This window comes from Anopheles coluzzii, chromosome 3 (assembly GCF_943734685.1).
Source record: "Anopheles coluzzii chromosome 3, AcolN3, whole genome shotgun sequence".
In the NCBI taxonomy this organism is placed as follows: Eukaryota; Metazoa; Arthropoda; class Insecta; order Diptera; family Culicidae; genus Anopheles; species Anopheles coluzzii.
Window position 1 is genome coordinate 2,414,073 of NC_064671.1, and position 16,167 is coordinate 2,430,239.

The window sequence follows — 16,167 nt, forward strand, 5'->3', positions numbered from 1 at the left end:
TGACAGGCAGCTGAGCAGAAATTAATCACAAAGCAAAGCAAAGCAAAGCAAAAGAATTTCTGTCGCTCGTCGTTTGCGGTACGGCGCGCTGCTGTACTTTTGTTGGTTCGTGTCGGACCCCGTGTAAAATGTCGTCCTTTACGGGAAGATGAAAAACTGTGCTTAGCCGACGCGAGAAGTGCTTTCTTTCGGTTTTCGTTTTCGTTTGTCCATTTTGCCCGTCCCGAATACACCAGCGAGAGCAGTGAAGGTTATCGGCGACCAGCTTCCCGGGTGGGCGTTTTTTCCCTGCTCTCCGTTTGTCCCGTTTTTGGCGATGTACTCGGCGATGAAGATAGAATTGTTGGGCCTGTGATACGCGCGAGTGCAAAGTTCTGTCCAAGTGACCATCCTTGCCCCCGTGCAAAAGTTTGTTCGTGCCGTGCGACATTTGTAGAGCGGAAGGAAAAAAGAGATCCGACTCTGCGCTTCGGAACCAGATCGGAACCAAACCCATCCATCGCCGGATCGTCGTTTTCGGCCCAAGAACGCAACGGAATTAACGGGTTAAGAAAGAAAGCAGCAGCAGAAACGCCGACGAAGCAGGCACTGGCAGGCTGGCATGGTCGGATGTCGGTACGTGCGAGGTGCAGCAAAACGGGGAAAGTAAATATTTTTGGGTGCCAGTGATCTTGTCCTTTTGGTTTGGCGGAAGCGACGGCGGCAGAAGGTGACGAAAGCGGCAGCGGCGGCGGCGGCTGCGGCGGTGGCGACGGTGGCGGTGCTAAGGCCTGTGGCAAAGCGTGTATCGACCGAAGGAGATTTTTTCACTTTTCCTCTTCCCATGTAAGTGATGCTAATTATAAATCCTGGGTATAGGAATATTTTATGCTCTTGCTTTGCTATATTTGAGAAGGGTCCACCTAAATGTCTAAGGCCAAGCGAATGTGTCCCCTGCTGGTTGGAAAAACGGTTCGATTGGACTGTTTGGCTTGTTGATGCTGATCAATCAGTGTTCGAGCGAGCATTTGATAAGGCGACACAACCGGTGACTGGGCAAGCAAGCAAGCTCAAAAAAGGCCGCAGATAATAATAAGCACAAACAAGATTCCATTGATCGGTGAACCGACACAAAGCACCCATGCGAAGCGAAAATGACGACGACCAAGATGCTGTTGAGCGATGCTCATTCTAGGTGAAGATCAGAGCAAGCAGTGATCGCACCACCATCAAAACGGTTGTTGTTTCTTGGTTGTCGTCGCCGGATGGCATTGGACATTTGCTGTGTCGCCATGAAATTTATTTTTCTATTTATAGTAACGATCGAGAGCCGAATGAATCTTTCGAGCATCACTACCACCATCACCGCCAGCAGCAGCAGTAGTGGCGGTGCGATATATCTTTGCTCGATCTGTAGCAGGGGCGGATGGGGGAACATTCATAATCGGGCCTGCGTGCGTTGAGTGGAAATAGTAAAATCCCTCGCCGAGTCTCGATGTCTACGGCATGCACGAGCGCGAGCGTCTCCACACGAAATGGGGGAAATGCACGTGAATCCACAGCCCGACCCGAACCTGAGTGCTGGTTTATTGCCCTTTCGAGGGATCATACGGGGGCAATAATAATCCGGCGCTGTTATGTTGTAAAATCATCAATCCCACCGTCAATCTGTTTCAAACGAGCATGAGCGATATAAACACTTTTCTGCTTCAAATTTGGGTGGGGTGTTCAAAAATAAGGACACGTTCCTAGACCCCCTCCCTTCCCATCTCACGAATGCTGATCGTAATTCATCTGTAAAAGTGTTTAGTTTGTTAAGACAGAATGCAAATGCTTGTTCTCTAAATTTAACCAAGGGTGGCCAGTATTTAATTTGTTCTACAATCCTCGCGCATTTCGGCTTGCTGCGGGACACCAGTAAAACGAAAACACCTGTTGTAAACGACATGTCACATTCCGCACACAAGCGACGTGCGGCCACACGCAGATCGGAAAGGAGGAAAAAACGGCAAAGCTTTAACTTTGTCTAAATACGCCGATCTGTTTCAGCGAAAGAAACACATTCTTGGAGCGTTGCTGGAACCAGAGCTATCCATCAACAAGGACGCACCAAAGTGTCTGAAATAAGATACGCGTCAAAGTCTGTTTGCTGTTTTAACAAACGGCCGCAAACGCAACTACCCCACGTGTGTGTTAGCAAATGCGCGCGAACAATCATTGTACATCGCCATGTCCTATCGCAGCAGCCCGGGGTTTTGCGGGCGAATTGTTTATGGGTCTAATTTTCAAAACCCGTTTCCATTGACTGTTGGACTGTTGCCAGGGCCCCAACCCCTCGTGGTGATCGGAGTGAGTTATTTCGCTCTTTAGATGTGATTTTCGCGCAATTCCCATTCGGTAATGCAATCGATTTGGGGTCATTTAGAGTCGTCTTAACGTTCAACGTAACGTGTAGGGGTGCAAATTACAAATGTACGCTAGATGAGGCCTTTACAAACTGTGTTCACATCAGCGTTGGTGTATTCATATGACTTGGTATGCATGCATAGAAGTATTGTTGCAAATGTGTCGACAAATCCGAAGATTTGCATAATGTGTAGCTGAGTGGCGTCACGTTGGCTTTGGTTGTGGATGTTTTGGCGTACCCAACGGGCCACCATCCTGCCATTATGGAAGCGACGGGTGCTGTCACTTGTGTGTCAGCCAGGGCGTGCGGCGACCAAAGGGAACTATTTTCTCGAATATGTTTTGCCAAATAAATTTCCTCGAAAATAACGCATCTCTTCGTCGTGGCGTGTACCCGGGACGGGAGGGCGTTAGGTGAGGTGTGGCCGAGTGGTTCATCGCGAAAAACGGTTTTTGGCAGTTCTCGTTATGTCCTATCACTGGCGAGCAGTGAGACGAATCGGTTGTGCTGTGCTTAGGACGGCGTTAGAACCAGTATTGTGTTGAGATTTTCAAAGGAAAGAATAACCTTTTCCGTGGTCCCGAGTGGACATTATTTTCTTCCAATCGTGCGACATCTCCAAACGAACCAAACCGATTCCGATTAGTGTTCGAGGCGGTGCCCCCACAAATCTTGTTTCGTCATGGCATTTTGGTGATTCATTGGACGCAACATATGCGTAGCTCTACAGCCGAGAGCGTAAGTAAACGAAGCTCGAAATGGCAATAGAGCTGGTAGGAGAAAATAGGATAAATATATGGAATATCAATTTTATTCCTTTTATTTTAGACAACCCACCAGGGAAGAGAATGTATTTGTCAGACGACGGTTCGCCTCATAGCAGCCCAGCCAGTGCATAATATCTCTCCTGGGAGAAGTCATGTGATCGTGCGCCAAGTGACGAAGAATAATTATAGAAATTCTGCAAGCTGCAAGCAACTTTGATAGCGCGCAGGGCCCCGGCGGCCAAATGAGTAATGCAAATTTGGCATTCCGTGCAGGCTAAGACGATTAATCCAGTCCAGTGACTTTTGGTCACGCGTTTGATACAAAAAAAAGAAGTTATTTCTTGTAATCCATACCTTAATCAATCGACGCATTGCGAGACCCTTATCATGACGATGCATCAAAATTACGTTGTGTTGATATGGTACATCATAATGGTGGTGATACTGATATACCTGTTTGTGTTTTCCCAATAGCAGCGGCCACATTATCATAACAAGATCGAAATATACCTAAGCATACACACTTACACACACACATACACACACACACACACACACACACACACTCATGAACTCGCATAATCATATGAATCATTTCCATTTTATTTATACCGACACGTATAGGAACAACGTTACAAAATGTATGTGTTTAATGTAGAACTATGTGCGAAACTAATTCGAAACGGCCTTCGAAACACCTGGTATAAGCAGCAGCGGTTGACGGAAGCTAGGGATAATGAGCCTGGTTAATAGTTGTGATTTGTTATCAATAAACTGAACAGGATAAACGATAGCGAAAATAACTAACTAACTACAGCGTCTATGTTTTGTATTTTGAATCTTTCTCTTGGAAAATTAAAACATTTCAATTTTGTTCCTTGTTTGATTGGTTCGCTTAGCGTCCGTTTGTGTCTAAATCCAATTGGATTAAAGTATTTGAAACCATTCGTGTTTTATGTGCGTCGAATTGCAGCGATTCTGAGCAGCAGTGTCGAATGTTCATCCACTAAAACACGTGCGTGCGTCATACTGTCTGTTGGTGCGAAACGGAAAACGGGGTAGATGCTTGCGCTTGTCATCTTTTTTGGTGAACATTTTTCAAATATTGAGGCGTAAGACATACAAGGGACTATTTATAAGTTTGTGGAATTCGATCTGTCTTTCTACATATGCATGATTTATCTGTAACGGAACGGGTTGGTATACTTGCACATATGGCCGAAATATGAGGCACGTTTTCTGCTTCGCGTTATGGCAATACCCCAGAATTGGTAGCTGATTTGTTCAGAACAGGCGTTTTCATGTAATGTGTTTCGACTTTATTTGCAGAACAAACCGCCTTTATCGCCATGGACTCTTCGATAATTACTGTACAGGCACAGTATTCGTTCAAGGGTTCCAACAACGACGAGCTGTGTTTCAAAAAGGGCGATATCATAACGCTTACCCAGCGTGAAGAGGGTGGTTGGTGGGAGGGAACGTTGGGCGACAAGACTGGCTGGTTTCCTAGCAATTACGTGAAGGAATATGTCGGTAAGTTCAATGTAAAATGTTTCAAAATATGTGACATGTTTGTTAACCTAAAGTATTTTTTATTAATAATTCCCCAGGACCGTTGCCCTTATCCGAAACAATACGACCCCCCGAGGAAATACAGGCCTTTCGATCGGTGGTGTTTCGTGATTTGTTAGAAAGCGAGAAGGCACATGTTGCCGAGTTGCGCGGCCTATCCGAAAACTTCCTGGAACCGCTGGAAGGCAGCCAAATGTACGTAGAGCTTAGCATGATGTGAATGTCTACTGGTATTGCGCACTGTTAACGCTTTCCATCCTTATTGCAGACTTTCTTCCAACGAATATACGCAATTAATGTGCAACTTTCTCGAAGTGGTGGAAATGCACGAAGAGTTCTTACAGACTCTGGAGGATTGCAATGATCGTGTTGGCAAGGTGTTTCTGTCGAATGCCCCAACGATGAAGAAAATACACCAATTCTACTGTGCAGCGCATCCCCGTGCCATAGTGATAGTGGATAAGTTTCGGTAATGAAATCAATAACTCCCTAGCCGTTGTTGAATGTTGTTAATTGATTGTTCATCTTTCCTTTCCCACAGTGATGAGCTGAATGTGTTCATGGAAAAACAGGGTGCAGCTAAGCCGGGTCTGCTTGTGCTTACTACCGGTCTTTCGAAGCCGTTTCGGCGTCTTGATAAGTATGCCGCCATACTGCAGGAACTCGAACGCCACATGGAAAGCGGACATCCGGACAGAGGCGATACTCAACGCAGTATCGCCGTGTACAAGGATATTGCTTCCTCTTGCTCGGCTACTCGACGGCAGAAGGAACTGGAGCTGCAGATACTAACCGGACCAGTGCGCGGATGGCAGGGTGCTGAGCTGAGCACGCTCGGTGACATCATCCACATGGGCAGTGTGGCTGTTGGGCCAGAGCATAAGGACCGCTACCTGGTGCTATTTCCCCAGACGCTGCTGATATTGAGCGTCAGCCAGCGAATGAGCGCTTTCAAGTACGAAGGAAAGCTTCCCTTGACGGGCATCACGGTGAACCGTTTGGAAGATACGGATCAGCTAAAAAATGCGTTTGAAATCAGTGGCACACTGATCGATCGCATCGTAGCAGTGTGTCAAGGACCGAATGAGGCCAATCGCTGGGTGGAATTGCTGAGCCCCAAGTCCGGAACAGCTGAGCAGGGCAACACAGGAGCCGTGGACATGAAGCGCAACGTTAGCAGCTCGGCAGTTAATATTCCACAACCTCCACCGCATGTAAGTATGCTGTTGTGTGTGTGAGCGTGTGTGTGTAAATGGTCGGGTATGAATGTTGGGGATAGGGTGTTCTGGTAGGCAATGTTTAAAGACAGTTTTTACTAGACAATATTCGTGAATGTATGAGTGGAGCACGAATCTTCAAGTGTAATGTGGGTTGTATTATTTAAATTTTATTTTCTCTTTTTTCTCTCTTGTTCAATTATTCTTAAAAACAATTAACTAAATCCCATATTATGTCCGGTGGCGTGTGGCATCTTCTTTGGTGTGTATGATCGATTTTTTTTTGTGGAAAATCCCGGTTTGCAACATGTACATTACGGATTACATGTGCAAATAGTGCAGGAAACAATTAGCACTCGATTCTCGTGGCTACAGTACTCGTGTATCCGTGTGTGCATATGACGACAATGGTGGTCGGGGGTGCGGAATGTATGGTGCTGACTTTGAAGCAACACTTCCGCCTCCGAATTACCCACCTATGGCACCTTATGCCGAGTTGACCAGCTATTTTCGTCGCCTTTTCCGAGCGGGTGAACTGTCCCGGTATGTCGTGCAAGCTTTACTATATCCCCAAGTAACTCACAAATATGACAGACGCTTGGTAGTGATGAGACGGCGGCGACATAAAACTACTGTGCGGATGCAACGACGCGACAAGGAAGCGGCAGCACGGGCAGTGCCCCCAGAACATAGCAAACATGATGCAAACTCGACCGAGCAGCAGACCAGTAAGGAAGGTGACGCAGAAAGCAGTGCAAGAAAAGAGTGTCGTTCACGGGAGAGGAGCTACAACTCCAGCGACTCTGAGTCGTCATCGTGCGCTTCATCCTCTTGCTCGAGAAGTCGATCAAACCTCGAACGCCAGAATGCAGTGGATTATGTGGAGGAAGATGACGATGCATACGAAACGATAACATTTTTTGCTGGTAAAAGTAAGCCCAATCCCGACAGCAGTTGTGAAGGCAGCACAGTGTATGAAAGTTACGATGATCCACATTCTACCGAGGGTGGTTCTTTTACGTATAAAGTTGGTGCCCAAAAAACCTCCTCTTGTTCCACAGACGAAGCGGACAGTGCATCAGAAGATGGCGACTACGATAACGATGATAATCGTAGCTCAGAAATGATTGGTTCGGCAGCGATTCCGTTTCTACGCCTTAACGATCGTGAATCGCTCAACAGTGGCGGGGCGCATGGCAGTGCTCGATCAAACGCTGGACGGTCGTCGGGAATCCATACGTCTACGGCACGCCTGATGCTAGGCGAATTAAAGCTGCAGTGCTCGGAACAGTCACAAGTGTCCAGCTTCGAGCATAGGGATGCCCACGGACGAATGGCTTGCGAAAATCTGCTTAATCTAGACGAGTCCATGCAGATAAAACACTCCCTGCAGCAAAAAACGATCACCGAGGAGCGCCACAGCATGCCGACGTACTTCGTGGGCAACCGTTTCAACAACTCGTCGGTAACAGAAATATACATTCCTTCGTGGAAAGAAGACTGCCAGGTCGCGGATGCACAGGGAACTACGGCAGGGACCTCAAACGGGGCGGGCAATACCGATCGCAACAGTGTACATTCCAGTTCGCTAGACATACCCGCCATCATGCCCGCGCCCGATCCGGTGACGGCGGAGTTGCTGTACAACTTTCCAACGAGCTCAGCATCCGGAGACACCGGTGCCGATGATCGTCAGATTCTCGACAACATTGTGCTTGGACGTTTATCTCGCGAGCAGTCACCATTCCGTAAGCATTCAATAAATTCCGATAAAAAACTTGTGCTAAATCCGAATCATCATAGAAAAGACAAGGACGATTCGCAGGATACGAGCAGAACGCCGGAGACGAGGCTAGATAAAAAAGCAACGGAACCTGCAACCTCAACTGCCAGACGATGTCTTAGCTATCAGTACGTGCAACTGTCCAGTAAACCATTATCGCCTGCCGCACCGAAGAACCTTGATTCGAACAACAATTTGTCGGGTGAGGATCGCGGAAGGTACGACAAGAGTGCCACTCGTGGACAGGACGATTCTGACCACATATCGGATGGATACCGTGCGACTGGCCCAGGGGGCTCGGACCACAAATGCCGGTTCTGTAGTTTCTATTCCCGGGGCCACAGTCCCCATTCGAGCGATTCAGGTATGGCCGGTAGTTGTACAATCTCGTCGCCAGATGGACCCGCTAAATTTTCCGGTGATTTTCTTCTTTGTGATTATCCAGAACAGCGTACACTTCTGGACGAGAACGTCCCCAGTGCGCACAGCAACATTACTCACGGGATGCTGCACGATCGTGAGCCTCCGGAAGATGTTGTCGATGGCGTTCCTGCACGTTCGTTTTCGCTGAGACAATCTCGCTCAAGTCACAATTTGGGTCGATTTGCGCTCGTTGGTGAGAGTGAGTTCGATTTCACCGATAGTGGACAGTACGATCACCATAATGATCAGCATGCTCATGATACTTCTCAGCCTCATGGTGAGAGGCGGCAAGACTTGGAGAAGAACAGTGCCACTGTCGCGGGAGGTGACGGGGCATCGGTAGAAGTGGAACAGTCTGCGGTTGCGCTGTCCGAACCAAGAAGGCTTTCGGCGCTACATGATCATTCGGGACATGATCGGGTAGTGCGTAGTAGAAGTGAAGATCGAGTGTTCTCGTTATTCTCCTCGATGGACAGAGAAGGCGATGCTGCCGCCGAACCACGGCTCTATTCTGGCCGAAGTCGCATTGTAGTGAATCTGTACGATCGCTCTTCCGCTGCCATGCAACGGGGATTGATGCAATCGGCGGTTCCGCCCACCGGCGGCGAGTCAGCGCAGGACCGGATCACCTACAAAACTGGGCTTTATGCACACTGGTGGAAGAAGGAAAAGTTACCGATATTTGTCGCCACGAGCAACGAGTCGCTGAAGTTGCCACCGGCCTCGGGGCCACTATCACGGCCCATGTCGCCACGATCTCCATGCATTGGTGATAGTAGCAATAGTAGCAGTACTAATAGTAGCAAACCCACGACCAGCCAGGCGGGCGTCTTTCCTTCTGGTGGTGATGGTCTATCGCATCGTCCGAACATTTCCTCTAATGGTGCAGCCGCTCGGGGTTCAGGCAAGCGTGTTTTTTCTGTTTTGTTTGAGTTAGCTTTATGTTTTCGATTTCCTTTATTGTTGTTATTGATTGTTGTTACTATGATTTTCTCCCCGTTTTCTTTACCTTATCATCTTGTGTTGCTTTTGTTGTTCTCGATGAGTATTGTTATTAATTTTCGATGTTCCTATGTTGTGTGATATTTTAGGTGTTCTTGCGACTGCACTCGAAAACTAATTGTGATTAGTACAGTCGAATAAACGTGCTCTACAAGTGTCCTTCCGTAACCCGTGGCCCAATCATCAGAATGCAACTTTGCTTTGTGTTTATGTGTGTGTTTGTGTGTGTGTGTGTTTGATTACAATCATTGCTATTGTACATAAAGTAAAGCCAAATCGCACCCTGCCTGAGCCCTGTGAGCGAGCATTCCTATCAGTAAAGTCACGTTTTCACAGGAATAGCGAAGTTTTGCCGAATGCATCAATAATTCGCACTTCGCTTTCGCTTTTCGGGCGCTGTTTCACCCAACCGTACACCCATTGCTTGTTAATAAACCATCTCTGTGCATCATTGGCGCTCTGTTCATTAGCGTAGTAAGTTTCCCGGCGTGTTACCTTATCATTTCCATGTGCTGTGGGCAATTCGGTGTGTATGATGAATGGATTTGTGGTTGGTTGCTTAGAGCAAAGCTGGAAACAATACGATCGGTATTTGCCCGTTAATGAGTGTCTGCCTGTTTTATCTCACAGATGTCACCGCCGTCAGCAACCGGAAACAGCCATCCATCGCGCAGCGGCACGTCCAGCATCGTGCAGCACATGTCGCAACACAAACGCAGCCAGTCGTTCAATCACCATCTGAGCTACAATCAAGTACAGCAGCAGCAGCAACAGCAGCTCCAACAACAGCAACTAAAGCAACATCAACAGAATCCAAATCTGTCAGCTTCCCCGAACTCCCTGAACCTAAATCGTCTCGAGGCAAACCAAGCGGCTCTAAATCAAAAAGGTTTTTCGGAAAAAGGTATGCGGAATAAAGCTTCTCTGCTACTGCTTTCTCTTCGTCAATCGCTTCATCTTACATGTTGTCTCTGTTTTTCTCCCCTGTTCTAGCTAATTGGAACATCACTAACCTAAGACCGGCACCTCCATTGCGTCCAGCGTTTCTAAGCTCGGTTGCCGTCAGCGGCACGGGCAGTGCTGGAGGTGGAACAGGCGGCGGGCGAAGTGCTACGGCAAGCATTACCGGAAGCATTGGGGGAGCGGCGGCCAGCTGTGTCGGCGGTGGCAGCAGTGGAGGAGGCAGCACCATTTTAAACACCTCCGATAGCGTGCATCACAGTTTGAGTTTCAGCTCGAGCTCGAAGGTGTCACCGACCTACGAGGAGGATGCACTAGTTCTGCGCGTCATCGAAGCGTACTGTGCCGCCTACCAGAGCACTTCGCGCAACACTATGCATTCAGGTAAGCTGTGTGTAGTGTTTGTGGCTTATCTTGCTTGTTATTGTATTCTGTTCCTATAATATTTGTGTTTTATTTTCGTTTGTTTCCGTCACTACGTGTTTATTATTAATCGCACTTGTTGTTGTGTTGTGGGATTGGGGGCATCTTCAAAGGTTATCGTATAACAGTTGCTAATGAAGTTTTATCATTTTATTGGACTGTTTTGAGATTATAAAACGTTAGGATAGGTTCTGCTCGCACAACAATAATGGGATCGTGGGTTAATGATTAACGCAACGTCACTATTCAAACAAGAAACAGTCGATTCTTGTTTGGCACAGGAGGGAATTAATTTTGGTTGCTTATTTATCATTGCACGCATTTTTGATTAAATGTTGCGTTATAAAATGGGGTGGTGCTAAGCGGTAAGATGGAAAGGAGCGTTTTTGTTGGATACATCAATAGTGTGTATTTAATTTGCACCAGATTAATTTGATTGTTTTATAATTTCATCATCTCACTTTACAGTGCTGGTTGAGCATGTTTTATTTCTCGTTATACTTTGCATAATTTGTGTTGTGTTTAATTGTCTGTCAAAGCTTGGCAAAGAAATGTGATAATGATTTTCATCGCTGTATTTTTCTTACAAAATCTAATGCGAGAATGCAAAACGAACAAACACTTACAGAAGGCTAAACTGTTTCATTGTATTATGTCTTCTCTCTTTTCCCTTTTGTCCATTTGCTTCCTAACTCCACCGTCCTATCGTAACGTACCGACATGCGGCAAATTTTTGGCCATCGTTTATTTTTTGTGCCATTAAATTGATGCTATCCGCAACGCAAACCAACCAATAAATATGCGCCTTTGTAACCGTACATAGCGCTGCTTCCCTGGACACCGTGTTTGCCAATCCGCGGTGGAAAGTTGAAAACCAGCAAACACTTTTCCTCGTCCAATCCGCAGCTACCCTTCACTTGCTCCTCGCTGTCGTCCTACCTCCCGAGCGGTGGCGGCATCAAGAACAGCCGGACACACACCTCCACAAACAGCATTAACTCGTCGCACATTTGGCGGGAAGCTAGCCCGAACAGTTTCAATCTGTACGCGGCCTCGATTGCGACACTCAGCATGCCGAACGGTGTGCAGCAGCCCCAGTCCCAGCAGCACCTGCAGCAACAGCAGCAGAAACAACAGCAACACCATCAACGAGCTCGATATTCGATCGGCGGCTACGGCAGTACCGAGTGGCGATCGCACTCGGAGGAATCGGGCCGCAATGCAAACGGTGGGCCGCGTTCTATTAACACGTTAAAGACAGGACCGCAGGCGGCCACAGGATACCATAATCCGATCGCTCGATCCGGCTCAAACTATGATAATATTTTCATGAACACAAACACCAACACACCACTGCTATCGCGCGTTTCTAAGCAGCAGACCGTTTGGATGAATGCGAATCAGCTGCCGGGCGGTGGTAGTTTAAACCTCGCCACGTATCAACACCAACACCACCACCACCAATCACCACCACAGCACCATCATCGGCATCGGCACCGGACGACGAGCCGCGAGCTAGATGCGGTCATTCCCGACCGGGACACAAGTCCGCCACCGCCGGCACCGGAAGGTGGCGGTTATATCGGTGGGGAGTATCTGCCCTTAGGGCACCCGTCCACCGGTACCAGTGGGTCGCTGTACGATCGGCGCTTGAATCGGTCGTTCGAGACGGCGCAGGGATTGAAGCGAAACTCAAAAATATCGCAACTCCGCCGTTCGACCCCGCAGCTAAACGGCGACGATGGAGGAGAGCACGAGGACGCGGAGGCGCGAGGTTCGCTGCTGCAGGAAGACAACCTGCGCGACGATATGTCCCGCAACTCGGTGTCATGCTGCAACAAGCTGTGGATGTTCTACTGGCAGCACCATCGATAGGGTCGATAGGTTTCGTAGACTCGTGCTGTGCTGCCACACTAGCGGTAGTAGCTTTTTGTTTGTGCCATTTCAACGCGTTGCCCAATGCAACCGGACTCTATAGAGATATGTACCGTACCGTAGGCTGTTGTCCTAACGCATAGCGAAGGATGTTCCTTAACTGGGTTCACAAACTATTTCACTGTTTAAACGTGTAAACGACCAACAACACTATCCGTCTGTAATGCTACGCTCACCGTCTCAAGGACCTTCGATCGATGTGTATGCAAAGCAAACGCCATACTTTATACACCAATTACTAACCGAATGTTGTACACAGGGTAACCATATTCACACAATGTAGTGGTGTGACGCGTATAATCGATCTAGGATCGTTTGTTTGTTAATCAGTTGTGTATTGCCGTCGTAGCTTAATGCTAGCTGGATGTGTTGCTCTTCATATATCTACTGTGGGCTTGCTTTATTAATCTGCCGGCTTGGAAAGAAGGCACCAATTTGGAAATGATATACTCGCATATACTTATACCACCCGCACACGATCAAACATCGAAATTGGCCTACAGTGTATTTTGCAATCTGCTAGCTTTTTGGTTGTTTTTTTTATCGCTTGAAGCGAATGAATGTCGTGTCGGCCTGGTATTTGGCCATTTAGTACATGGTGCACTTAGTGGTACTCTGAGCGGTCAAACTGCATATACATATATACTCCGTGTTGCTTGTTGTGGATATACAATGTAGTGTAGGAAGGAAGGAAGGGATCTACGTGGGCGAGAAATGATGGAATGATAATAAATAAAAAAACAGACACACTATTCTACACAATTCGGCTAGCAAGAAGTATCTGATCGTTAGACGTCTACCGGAGTGATCTTTCACTTTTCACTATTTATCCAACCGCGTAGCAGCTCTCGAAGAGTGGCCAAAAACCATTATGTGATATTAGACGAAGTAGTAAAGAATCGCGTTTCTGTGTAACCTCTTCCTGTACGTTCTGCCGTAGCTGCTTCATGCTTTATGTGCTGAGAAATGTAGTTAGAATCGAAAGAATCACTATTTCCTTCTGTTCCTTGCAACGTAAATATGTTGCCTGAATAAGCAACGTTCACATAATCGCCAAGATGATGCGTTTATGCAATTCATCGCCAAACGCTTGTTTGGGATCAGCCTTACCAAGAGAGTAATAAAAGTTTTCAGTTGTTTAAAAAAGATTCAGATAAATAAAAAATCCCCCTTGCTGAGGGTGACAGCAGCAGCAGCTCGATGAAAGCGAGTGTCAAGCATGGGGAGAGATATCGACCTAGAAAACCGAGAGACCCGTGCCTCGAAAGAAATGCAGAAATGCATGAAGGAAAACGCGTTCACAGCAGATTAAGTTGGGGCTTGGGTTTCGGTTTTTATGGCGGAGCAGACGAAAATAAATCACTTTTTTTGTACCTCACGACGCCAGCAAAACAAATGAGCATCATCTCGGAGGTGAAGGTGTGGTGTGGTGTTTGTGTGGAGTGTGTAATAGTCGTATTGTTTTTACTTGCCGGCGGCTGCTTCAGCGATCTTAGTCAAACCGCCGCCGCCACGCTTCGCCGAGCGCCCGGTCGTCATTTGAGTTGTCCAAAAAACGGTAACGAAACGGCTCGATGGCGGATGTGTTTGTGGTTCAAAATGCAGATGGGCGATGTAGATTGATCCCTTTTTTTCGTTGCAATCCTATGCAGATACTTGAGTTCATTTGTGTTGCATTTAAACCGTGACGCTTCGTTACGTCAGATACACACTCGCACGCCAAATCGATCGATTTATTGATGCGATCTTCGTAGCGATCACGAAGGGAAAGTGTTAGATTTTTATTCCGATTATTGACTTTATGTAATGAATTAAACGGAGGGACTGCCCACGGCGTTATGCGTGATCGCTAATTTTTGTGTGTTGCTCAGCATCGAGCATAATTAGTGTAGTTTATGGTCTGAACGAAGCAGCGTTCTTGTTTTATCTGTCCAGATTGCTCATGAAAAGGGTGATTTTGTTTCGAGGTCGAAAAGAACGTGTTTTCCCATGGTAAGCGCGGTTCATCTTTCACTCTTTCTCCTTACAACACCCAACCTACACGTCCCCCCCCCGAAAGACTCCACGGAACAGTAAAACAATGGCAATGGGGCAAAACCTAACTGCTGCTGCTGCTATTGCTTTACGGACACTTCTGTCGTCGCAACCGTAATAAGGGCTGATCTAAATCTAAAAGTGTGAATAATTACGCCGCCGCCACCTTCAAAAGCAGTGCATCCATCGTGCGCTTTTGAACAAATTAAACATAAAACCCCTACCGCAGGCGGGAGGACCACTTCTTACGGAGGGAGGGCTGACCCGATTTTGTCCTCCTTTGGCCGGTGCGGTGCGGCGTATTTCGGTCTCGGACAGTAATGGGGTCAGTTTGGTGGAGATTTTGGGCTGTTGGCGTTTTTGATTATGTTGTGCTTCTTGTCCCGTTACGCTGATGTTTTGTAGTTTGTTATAGTTTCTACCGTGCGGTGGATATTTATGCCTTCTTTTTTCTGTAATATGAGTGCCGCTCGTGGTGTGGTAGAAGGTGAACATTGATTTGTGGTTTGTTTAATCGTTTCATATTTGTTCCTTCTTTTTTCTTCCTTTCTTTCTCTTTTTATTTATCTTTAATCCGGTTCGATCATGCATTGGTTTTCTCCGCCGCTCGGTTTGTCCTTCTTGTTCCCCTCTCCCGGGCCCCTCTCGCTACGGTCGCTCTATCAGGTGTAGAGTACGACGAAATGACCCCCACCTTACGACAGCTATTCATCAGCGTGCGCCAGCTGCAGCAAGACATGGCGCAGGTTAAGCTGCAGATCGCCGAGGAGCGTAGCCAGCGGGGTCACCTGCAGCAAGTGCTCATGGGTCATCTGGAAACGTACGGGGCGGCCAACACGACCTGCTGATGGAACCAAAAAGAAAAAAAAAACAAAAACAATCAACCAACTTTAACCGTTTGAGCATGTGACCCTTTAGTGAACTAACACTTTATTAACGATATTCCAGTGGACGGCACCACACCACGGGAAGACGGGAATTGTGCGAGTATTTTCAACGAAAACAAGAGACAGATACGTTTAGTGGAGTGTGGCCGGATCGGCTTATATTATTAACACATCTATTTACAATTAGTCTAATTATTGTGTCGGATGCGATTGTGAGCAATTCCGCTCCGTCGTCTGTCGTCAACTAATCTGATTGAAAGTGAGAATGCTTTCATGGTAACAAAATAACAAAAAAACCCGCAATGAAACAGAAGAAATGAAAACAAAAAAGAAAGAGCCGTGTATCGTGTGTATCGTGGAATGTTGGCATCCGAAAGGATTTTTCGTTTTCGACTGCTGCTGCCGCCAAAGCCCCCCCAGAAAAATTGGGTCCACAAACAGCACCGCAAAGCCGTGTGGCCGTGAAAGTGATAACACATCCGAACAATTGCCTGTCGAGAGGCCCAGTATTTGAATCTGACCAGTTCCCACAAACCAATCGCCCGAACAGTCAGCAGTGTTGGTTGCTTCTGTGCCTTGCGATCGCGTTTTGTTAATAGAGTTTTTCCAACCGACTCTTTCCAAGGTGCTGGAGACGGTGGTCGCGGGGAAACGATCAATTTCGGCAATTCGGAGCGGTCTCCGGGAGGTACCGTGGTACGATGGCGGGATGGTAAAAGTGAATGAGAGGGTTTGTCGAAAGTGAAAATCGATCAAACCGCCGCCGCTGCCCGAAACG

General features: G+C 47.3%; 1 protein-coding gene across 6 annotated transcripts; it reads left to right on the plus strand.

The window, feature by feature from the left end:
• The first annotated feature begins 33 nt into the window (after nucleotides 1-33).
• On the plus strand, nucleotides 34-15,162 carry LOC120954660 (rho guanine nucleotide exchange factor 7). Of its 6 annotated transcripts, none has more exons than XM_040374760.2 (9): nucleotides 34-825; nucleotides 4,483-4,686; nucleotides 4,764-4,920; nucleotides 4,994-5,194; nucleotides 5,267-5,939; nucleotides 6,280-7,690; nucleotides 7,751-9,052; nucleotides 9,781-10,054; nucleotides 10,144-10,249. In XM_040374760.2, the coding sequence occupies exons 2-9, from the start codon at nucleotides 4,503-4,505 to the stop codon at nucleotides 10,145-10,147; spliced, it is 4,206 nt and encodes a 1,401-aa protein (XP_040230694.2). In that variant the 5' UTR covers nucleotides 34-825; nucleotides 4,483-4,502; the 3' UTR covers nucleotides 10,148-10,249. The 6 variants fall into 6 exon arrangements, with proteins under 6 accessions (XP_040230694.2, XP_040230693.2, XP_040230695.2 ...); XM_040374761.2 differs by having other exon boundaries at nucleotides 35-825; nucleotides 6,280-8,089; nucleotides 8,171-9,052; XM_040374759.2 differs by having other exon boundaries at nucleotides 6,280-9,052.
• Nucleotides 15,163-16,167: the final 1,005 nt, after the last annotated feature.

Bases quoted from the DNA above. Each gene is read 5' to 3' on its own strand.
- LOC120954660 (XM_040374759.2), top strand. From the start codon at position 4,503: ATGGACTCTTCGATAATTACTGTACAGGCACAGTATTCGTTCAAGGGT. The intron at 4,921-4,993 runs GTACGTAGAGCT...TCCTTATTGCAG, and splicing joins CCGCTGGAAGGCAGCCAAAT to ACTTTCTTCCAACGAATATA. The intron at 5,195-5,266 runs GTAATGAAATCA...CCTTTCCCACAG, and splicing joins GTGATAGTGGATAAGTTTCG to TGATGAGCTGAATGTGTTCA.